This window comes from Centroberyx affinis, unplaced genomic scaffold (genome assembly GCF_046629955.1).
Source record: "Centroberyx affinis isolate AG114_WGS23_722 - 3 ecotype Tasmania unplaced genomic scaffold, CSIRO-AGI_Caff_v1 ptg000367l_1, whole genome shotgun sequence".
NCBI classification, from domain to species: Eukaryota; Metazoa; Chordata; class Actinopteri; order Beryciformes; family Berycidae; genus Centroberyx; species Centroberyx affinis.
In genome coordinates this window covers 573,006-583,342 of record NW_027279038.1, presented here as the reverse complement: position 1 = coordinate 583,342, position 10,337 = coordinate 573,006, and the positions used below count along the sequence as shown (strand labels likewise).

At 43.4% G+C, this 10,337-nt stretch overlaps 1 protein-coding gene across 1 annotated transcript; it reads right to left on the bottom strand.

Annotated features, from left to right (window-relative positions):
* Positions 1-2,450: 2,450 nt before the first annotated feature.
* LOC139641381 (protocadherin-9) lies at positions 2,451-5,549 on the bottom strand. Its single transcript, XM_071515734.1, has one exon. The coding sequence runs from the start codon at positions 5,547-5,549 to the stop codon at positions 2,451-2,453; it is 3,099 nt and encodes a 1,032-aa protein (XP_071371835.1).
* Positions 5,550-10,337: the final 4,788 nt, after the last annotated feature.

Genomic DNA, 10,337 nt, shown 5'->3' with positions numbered 1-10,337 from the left:
CAATCTAAGCTGAATTGATGGCAGTGATAACATACCATGCTTTATCCAATTACGCAAGTGTTGATCAGTGCAGCCTAATCGTTCCACCGCAGTTAATATCTGGCACTTGAAATTCAAATCTGCACTGGAATCTTTATCTGTATGACCGTGTTGACATAATTATGATTGTGAACAAGATATAGCCCAACACTGTTCATGTCAAATCTCCAGAAAGTAGATAACAATAGCAATAATGGAAAGGTAATCATTTTATTTTTGAAGATAGGAAAGGGTCCTTGTGGATAGTTAAACATGATAGATCATATTTATTTCAAGATTTAATAAAATGTCATACCGTATCGACAGAAACTGTTCAAATACACAATTCCACTTGGGCTAGTTTTCAAATTCATATATTCTATTGTGAAAAACATTTTAAAGCCCCAGTCTGGACTTTGTTTTATTTTCAATTTTCATTTTCTCTGCATTCGGCTATTAATTATTTATCACAGTGATGCTCATAAGAGATGTTTGTTGTTCCAATTGTCATGAATGGGTGACAGGATAGCATGAAGGTGGCTAGACTGGCAGGACTCCACTGGACTGATGCGACTGATTCATGTCGTTATGGCCGATTCATGTCTATGTAGGAAGTGGAAGGAGACGGACGAAAGAAATGGACGGGGGCACAACAAGACATCAGTTTCAAACCTCAGCTTACATTAAGTTCTAACTTTATGCCACACACAAGCACATATAAGGAATATGATCGGTCACATTGTATAAGAAACTTTTAATTCTGGAGACTTTCCTCTCAAAACAATGCCGGACTGCAGAGGACGATTTTTAACACAGCGTATCTGCAACAGCCGTTATGTACAGTATTTATACTATCGATGACATTATATAGAACACACTAGCTCTGTTTGTGTGCTTCTTTGAATCATTTGTCTGGACTATTGATCCCAATGAATCTGGTGGTGAATTGTGGGACGACTGAGGGAATCAATGAAGTTGTGCTTACAGCATAGTGTCATATCTCATGTGTCCTCCTCCAGGGTTGTATTTCTCCCCCATCCATTTCATTGCTTTACTCTCGCTGTCTCTGTCTCTGTCTCTCTGTCTCTCTCTCTCTCTCCGTGTCTCTCTCACACACACAAAAACTGAGCCTGGCAAATAATATCTAACTGAATGCCTCTTTTGACTGCTACCTTTCACACTGAAACACGTTAAATGCAACCTCAGATGCAGTGACCTGGAGGCATGCATCAATAGGAGTCGCACAGTGTCACCCCTGTAATTCCACTCTCTCTTCCGGATAGATCTTATCACTCACATCTCTAACTGCCATTATCAATCTAGCCTGTGCAGTCTCTGCATCGTTAGGCGAGAGTATTTCACTAAGAACACCAACATAGGCTTCTCTCCTTTCTTCTCCTCCCTTGCATTTAGAAGTCCACTGCAGGTTGGCGTGGTGCCAGGTTGTACCCAGCAGAGCAACACTGCCACCTAAAGGTACAGTACCACCACCCGTCAAACCTAACCCACTCACAACTCTCTCGCTCTGCCTCTCTTTCACCCTCTACACTCTCACTCTCTTTCTCCCTTCCTTCTTCTCTGCTGCTCCCTACATTTGTCCGTGTGCGTTCCATTAGATTAGGACTGTGTGTTGTGTAGGGGTGCTTTATTAGCAGAAAAATTAATAAGGCTTTGATAAAAAGCAGCATGGATTACGTTGAAATTTGAGGCTCATTATTGGCTAATCCTTTTTGAATTGGATGTGTATCAGGTTCCAGACAAGCTTCACTCAGTTCGCTAGTGTGCTTTGAGAGGAGGCATTTAATTCAAGCTCAGATGATATGGCAAAGCCTACAGTGACATTCAAAATAAGACTACAGCACACTAATTATTGACTGCTGTTATTACTGCAGGTGTTGATAAGGAGAAAGTCTTTTGTGATACTACAATACACACCAAAACAAACAAAAAAACATGAATACACTCAGAATATTATGAGGAGAGAGGTGAAAAGTCAACTAATTTTTTGAGAATGTGTGCAGCTATTTACCTATAATGAAAATAGCAATCTGAGTAGATAGGCGAGAAAAAAATGTTTCTTTCACAAATGTAAAGGACATTGTTTCACAATTAATGGTATGTTGGTACAATTTACCAGTTATCTAACCTCTGGGTGCTGAATAGACAGAATATGGCAAGGCAACTGCTCACCCACTTGCATTTTGTTAAATGTGAATGAAACATATCCTAATGACAAAACATCAGTTTATTATTCCAAAAATTATGCATGTGATTGATAAATCCATTATCAACTCCATAAATTACCAATTGTTCAAGTTTTCTTTGTTTTAAAGTTTGAGCAATAGTTGAACTTGCTGAAGTAGTATGTCTCCTGTACTCTTTTCTGTTGCTTCACAGTAACTTAGTGTGAGTCTCTAATCTAGACTGGCACTTTAGCACTGTGGAACAGGGCAATTATAGGCAGTACTTATAGACCAGTAAAAGTGTTCTTTTACCTGCTGTCTGGTGTGCATGGGCCCCTTCGTCTTGAACCCTCCTTGGGAGCTGCACTCTGAGGCACTGAAGTGGTCTGAGCTCGTGGAGGACCTCTTGGAAAGGGTGTCGCAGCCCCCAACAAAGGTGTTATCCAATGGGAGCTCCTGAATCACATGGTGCTTCTTGACTGAGACAGGCGTGTCAGCCTTGAGGTGGAAGGCCGACTGTGGCGAGGCGGATTTGTAGTGCCGGGCCAGGTCTGGGCTGCTGGGTTTGAAGGTTGTGGTAGGTGTGGCATTCCAATCAAAGCGTCCAATCCCTTGCTCCTCCAGCTCGGTGGGAAGGCTGATGGTTCCGTTGATTGGCTCGTGGGCAGGGTCGTCAGGTTTGTTCTCCTCAATGGTAACAAAGTTGAGCAGGGAGCTTTTGGGGGACTTCCTTTTCTTGCGTTTTTTCTTCTTGTTCTGCTTGTTCTCTGTGTTGGGTGACATCCACTCAGCACCCTGTTTCTTCCGTTGCGCAGCTTTAAACCTGGAGGCATGGCGGCAACGCAGCAGCACAGTGACAAAGATGACAATAACCACCACTAAGGCGCCAGTAACAAAGGCTATCATTATGGTTAGATAGTCACCACTTTGGTAAGTCTCACTGCTTTCGCCAATGTTCCGGTCTATTGGGGTCTCCATGGTGCGGCGGATGAGATCATAAATAAGCGTTGAGTTGCCCACAGTGTCGTTAACATACAGGAATACCAGCACAAGAGTATGGAGAGACTTGGGATAACCCAGATCACTAATGTTGACCACTAATCTGTGTAAGCCTATGTCAGTCACTGCTGGCTTCTCCTCCAGGGTAATATTCCCTGTGACGGGGTCAATTCTGAACAGGCCCTTGTTATTGCCACTCACGATGGTGTATTTGAGTTCTGCATTCATCCCTGTATCACCATCTACAGCAAACACTTCTGCTACCACAGACCCTGGGATAGAGGAGAGGGGAACCAGCTTGAACGATGTGTTGGAGGGGGGATAGATGACAATGGGAGTGTTGTCATTCACATCAATGACATTGATGGTCACCTTGGCGGCTGAGGAGCAAGGTGGCCTACCGCTGTCCACAGCCCTGACATCAAATGTATAGGAGCTCTGTTGCTCCCTATCAAATGACACATTAGATTTTATCACTCCAGAGTAAGGATCCAGGATAAAGTTCTCATTGTCATTCAGTATGGAAAGAGAAACAGCAGCATTTTCTCCAGCATCTGAATCTGTCACAGTTATCACTCCCACAGTGCTGTATTTAGGAAGGTTCTCAGATACAAAGAACTGAAAGTGGTTGTGTGTGAATTTCGGGTTGTTGTCATTTTCATCCAATATCGTTACAATGACAGCTGCCTGGGTTTGGAGAGGTGGTGTCCCATTATCTCTTGCTGTTATGGTGAAGAGGAATCTATCCTGCTCCTCACGATCGAAGACTCTGGATGCGGTCAGAACCCCCGTTTTGCGGTCAAGATCAAAGAATGATGCATTTGGTCCCAGCTGGTAAACTATCTCTGCATTTTTCCCACTGTCCTCATCAGTGGCACTGAGGGTAGTGAGGAACAGATCGCGTTTGTTGTTTTCCATAACAGCCAGTTCAATAACTGGCTGAGTAAAAATAGGTGGGTTGTCATTCTCATCCTCCAGCCTCACTCTAACCAAGGCAGTCTGATTCAAGCTTGGTTTTCCAGAGTCAGAGGCCACAATTTTGAAGTTATATTCCTTGGTCCCTTCATAATCAAGCAATGCAGACGTCTCTAAGAGATACTGGTTGTCATAAACAGCTTTGAGATGAAAGGGCACATCCTTCTCTATAAAACAAATGACCTTGCCATTGATGTCAGTGTCTTTGTCTGACACTGTGATGAGAGCTATCTTGGTATTGATGGGATCCTTCTCAGAGAGAAAAACAGTGCCATTAATGGGGCTGATTATGTATCTCAGGTCTATATTTGGTGGATTGTCATTTACATCAGTCACATTTATTGTAATAGTAGCTCTGGCTGGACTGGAGCTGCCATCACTAGCTAAAACAGACAGCTTATGAATAGCAGTCTCCTCTCTGTCCAGCGGCCTCTGTACTGTTATAAGGCCAGAAGTTGTATTTAATGCGAAGAGTCTTTTTGTGGCAGGAGGCACCTGAGTCCCAAAGACATAGCGGATCTCAGCGTTTGCCCCTATGTCTGCGTCTGTAGCCTGAAGCTGCACAACAGACGTGCCAATAGCGGAGTTCTCTGGTATGTGTACCTCCATCTGACTCTCTTTGAACACCGGTCTGTTATCGTTGACATCTGTTACTGTAACTTGGAGGATGGCAGTGCTGGATTTCTGTGGACTGCCACCATCCTCCACTTTGATCTTCATCACGTATGTATCCTTCTGCTCTCTGTCCAGGTTCTGCTGCACAATGAGCTGGGGCCACTTTTCCCCCTCAGGCGTTTCTACAATGTCTAAGCCGAAGGCACTTTGCCCATTGACCAGCTCGTATTTGTGGACACTGTTGGGGCCAGTGTCTGGGTCAGTGGCAGAGGGAATAGCAAAGCGGCTGTTGATGAGCGTGTTCTCTGGGATAGAGATGTTGATCACAGGGGACGGGAACATGGGAGCATTGTCATTTGTGTCTTTCACAACGATTTTAATCTTAATCAGTCTGAAATAATCATTAGGCAAGATGACCACTTCGATTTCAAATGAGCACTCACTGTCCTCGAATGAGGGACCAGGGCACAACTTCTCCCGGTCAATTCGGTTGGAGGTTGTGAATATCTCACCAGTGCTGCTCAGAACTCGGACCAGTGGGTTGTCTCCTGCTTTGGAGACAAGCCTGTACACAAGATTAGCACTCGCTCCAGTGGCAGCATTTGTATGGGAAATGTTTAGGTCCTTTGGTATGTTTCCAATGAGGACATTTTCTTGCAACTCCTCCCTGATGGGGTAGATTAGCTCTTGGGCTATTGAAGGATCGAGCCACAGGCAGGCAAGAAGAGCACCCAACAGGTAATAGTCTTTTAGATCCATGACAATGGTAAATTTGTTTCCAGCCTTCACAACTCAACGTTTCTCTCTATGCAATGTTGTTACAGTCAGTGACTCCTTGCATATGAGGGTAGGTGTCTTCAAAGGACAGACCTATGAACAGATCACACAGTTTCTCTTCAGTGAAATAACTTAACCATGCACAACAATTAATTCAATTAAGAAACAATCGCCTAAGCATCTGCCTTGACCACTGAGATTTTAGATTATTGTACATGATCTATAATTTAAAATGACCTTCTCACGTAGGCCTTAATCATCAATTCATACAAAAGCAACAACAAAACACTGCAGCAAGCATTTAGGCAGCCATTCATGTCTGTTCCCCCGTTTGTAAATCTCCCACACATTATGGTCACTGGGAATAAAAGCCTCTAACCCCCTTGGCCACAAAACTTCACAGCGCATTACACAGCATTAATAATTGTACACTTAAATTGGCGAAATTAAAGAGAATATAGGCTTTAGCTGTGTGTGGGCTCGTAACGGATGGATCCGCATGAATGAAGCCTACCTAAGCAAATAAGCTCAGTCAGTATTAAAATTTGAATTCTTATTGGGCAACTGAGACCTATTCTTACCGTACATACCCAAATCCGTTACAGCGCAGGAGAAAAATTGGAGTGTGTCAGCTCATAGTCTTCTCATCCAGTGTGCTCCAAAGCTTATTCGGGTAAAGATATCCGTTTCAATCAGTGCCGTTAGATCTAGCTGTGAGTCCGGGTCTAACAGAAGAAAATATCGCTCCGTAGGCGTTAATAGCCTCAACAACAGTTTTTAGTTAAAAGCAGATGAACGCACAAATTGGGGTAAATTGGAGACTGCATATGTCGCAGATCCTTTTCCCCCCATTTAACTTCAGGAACGGACAGGATCTAACTGTACGACCTGCGGTAATTGCGGTGATCAGCGTTGCTCTCCAGCAGACGCAGCCAGGTGGTCAGTGGTTTGTGGTGTCTTCCATTGGACTGGGTCCCAAATCATTGCTCATCTCCCGAGCGTCCCAATAAAACCCGTGCGGTTTTTTTTCCCGGCTACCTGTTAAGGTGAAGGTGCCGACGAGCTGAAAGCAAGAGGAGACACGCTTGTCCCATCATGTGTCAAGTTCACGGGGCTCCATCAACAATCAGCCGTCGCAGACACAAGGTTAAAAAAAAGAAGAAGTACATAAAGGCATTTATGCAAAAAGGTGTGAAATCTCAGAGTCGATCCCACTTGGAATGGTAACCTAAATATACAGGCTGTTCAGTGTGATACCGATGCGGAGCGTATGTGCCGTTTATCCTTGCACTCTCACTCCCAGAGCAGAATATCTTGCACTAACTCTGTGTAAAGCCATAGGGGGGTGGTGAAGTACACCACACTGACGCCCCCCGACCCTCGTCATTGGACACCGCCTCTCCATTTCAGTCGCGTAGACGAGCGAAGCAGCACCATGATTGGTCCGCGGTAACGTCACTTAATGCAGACCGGAGGGCTGTCCGCGGTGAGATGCTCCGTGAAGATGCTGCAGGCTGCGGAGATGCTTAACCAAAACCCCGGGGCTGGGGGGAGAGAGGGGGGTGATGATGATGGTGGCGATGATGATGATGATGATGGAGAAGAAAGAATCGCTGTCCTCTAGCACCTTACTGTGTGAATGTTTATATAAAGGCGCCATGGGGGCAAATACCATTCATTGGCTCTTAAGGGACACATCAAAAGCATAGAGATGTCACCTGTTATGCTGTTGTCAGGTAGGCTACACTAATTGGGTTGGCCATAAAAAAAACGCCACAACGTAGAAAATATGTATTGCGCTGGTTTCTCATAGAGTTTACTCACCTAGAATAAACACAGGCACAGATAGAATAAAGCTTGTTTGAAACCCACGGAGAATAATTGGACTCTAGACAGAGGAGCCGTTGTCTAAGCATGGGGCACTGCGCGCATATATTCACACTATGTCCGAGACACTTGGCACCCTGGCCAGGCAATCATCATCATTTGTCCGTAGGAATTAACCTTGACAGTTATCCGAGTCATCAAAACCATGGCAGCATTTGATCTATGCGTAATGGATGCATTACCTCTCTTTCTATCCAAGTTTGTTTTGTAGTATAAAATGATATTATCTGAATACTGATGCTGTGATATGGCTTTGGAATTACTCATAACAACAGATGATCTTAATTGGCAAGTTTCAAAGCAGCGTGGAGGCATAATAGCTGCACTCTAAAATGACAGAAATGCCAGAAAGGACACGGGCAAAAAGACATATAGGCCTACGTAAATTAACAAATATAAATTAGAGTCGGCCAAAGAAATCCAACCATCAGTTTTCATCTACTGCCATCCAATCATTTGTTAATTTCAGTGCAGTAGATTAAATAGGCATCTCCCACACGGATTGCAACTACAGTTCTCTGCCTGTGCTGCTGTGAGAGACAAGCTGTTGAGCACAAAACCTGAGTAGCCTGCCATGGTAAACACTGCCATCTCCAGGCCGACCTGTAAACATGCCAAAACACTGTGGGGTTTATAGCTCTAGAAAACATAACCAGCTATACATTTCTGAACCAAGACTTAGGTTCATACTGTTTGACAACATTCAGTTAGAAAGAGGAGGCAAGCACAGAAGGAATGACTGAATGAGTGACTTAGTGAGAGTGAGAGTGTGAATTAATGAGAGAGAGAGAGTGACAGAGACAGTAAAAGTGAGAATGAGCTCAGGGTTGAAAAATGGTGATGAAAGTGATGCAAAGGACATGGGACCCAGACTGTTGAGGTGAGAACTAGGCTGCAAATGTCTTGTGAGGGCTTGGCTTATTGCCTGGTCAGAAGTCCATTAGCACAACCAACCTGGTAGACTGACCTTTCTGCCTCTGGATTCAGTCATCCCTCCTTTGCTGGGCGAGAGAAACTGAAGGAGTGATCTGTCACTTCAGCTTAAAGTCTGACACCCCAGTGCTGGGAAAAGAGTGTCAACATAACTGTCTACAGTAGTGAAACACTCCCTTGCTCTGCTGGTCTACTTGAGTCATTAAGACTTCATCACAGGAATTTGGCTTGCTTGTGGTGCGTGCACGTGTGTGTGTGTGTGTATGAGCACTTTCTGTCCACTAGATTCAGTGCCCTCACACTCACACACATACATGCATGTGCATACTTCAGTTTGTGCTGCTTTGAGCATTTGTGCAAAAGAAGAATAATGGTAAGATTAAACAGGCATTAAAAGAAGACCCCCCCACCCCACCCCCCCAAGAAGAAGTAAGGCTATGACCTCTCCTTGGGGAAGTGGGGAGTGTCTTCAAACTGCAATGGGCTGGGTGCTTTTGTTCCAAAATAGAGAGTAGGAAGTAATCTCAGCACCTGGCGAAGTAATCGTTGAGTCATTCGTATTGATCAATAATCCTATCAACCCTCTGCAGATATATTATGGTCATTTTGTGCTATGGGGCAGTAAAAAACGTACTTATTGCACCTTTAAGATAATGAAAGGGTCAGTTTAACATTGTAAAGTTAGCATTCTACAGTTATTGGTTTCTAATGTGTTTCTCTGTCACATGGCATTAACTCAGACGCCGGGGCGGGGTGAAATCAATAAATGCAGTTGATCTTCACATACCCATTAAAACACAGTTTTAATTCCAAACTTACACTGTCTCTCTGGCTTAGTATGGCCTTACTTAGTCTATTTTGAACTGGCTGCAGCTAATTTTTCTGCCAGTCAAGTTACTGACAAGTGATGAATAATGTAGTATGCTAATATATGTTCTAGGTCTTGCGGTGTATCTCCTACAATCTCATATCCACTCTAGAGAGACAGAGCCTAGGGGAAGAGTCTAAACCTAAGGCCTTATGATTCCCCATGTGCCTTGCACAGTCAGTCAAACTCTTCACCTTGGTTTGATTCTCACATCGATGTATTGACTTGTTCATGCCGTTGAATTGGCTGCATGAATAATACGAGAAACAAATATGTTTACCTTTCATAGCCATTAAAGTATAAGGTTAAATAGGTCACTAATGTATTTCCTACTTAAGCAAGGCTGTAGGAGAGGATTTAATCAGTTGGTATGACAAGTTTGTTTGTCTCAAACAGCAGAACTGTCTATTGACTTTACTGACTCAAGGCCCATTCCCTTGTGTCAACTCTCATCAGAGGCAGTTGAAAACCACTTGAAATTAAATCTATATATTAAATCAGGTATCGGATATTAACATTAAATCCTATGTAAAATACACTGACTTCTATTTTTCTTCTATTTAGTATTTTTGCATTTTATTTTATTTAGCTTTATCCATGATCTGCTGGTTTGTCAACCTGAGTCTGAGGCATGAAAACCAGTAACATTGTTAAACTAAACAAAGTTCTTTTCTTTTTCTTTTTTTTAAGAAAAAACTGTGTGGGGGCTCAGGGCCAGATCCAGACGTGGTGGTGGAGGGTTTTTGAGATTATCAGGTGGGCACTGTCACCTCAAGTGGCACAGCCGCCGGGGATGAATTAATTCATCAACATAGTACCTTCCTACATTTCCATACCTCCAATTATGCAACATTTTCAAAGTTCCAGTCTAGCAATAATGATGACTGAGTACTGCACCATAACCCACTGCCTCAACGTCATTATTGTCTTAATAAAACAGTTACCAAACACCTGTCATTTTAATTCAAAAGTTTTACCTCTATATAGACTATCAAGAATGAAATTAGGCCAAATTAGCTCATGGTTAACTAGTTTCTTTGTTATCACTGGGATTCAGGTTAACAGGTTGCTAGTTAGTGGAT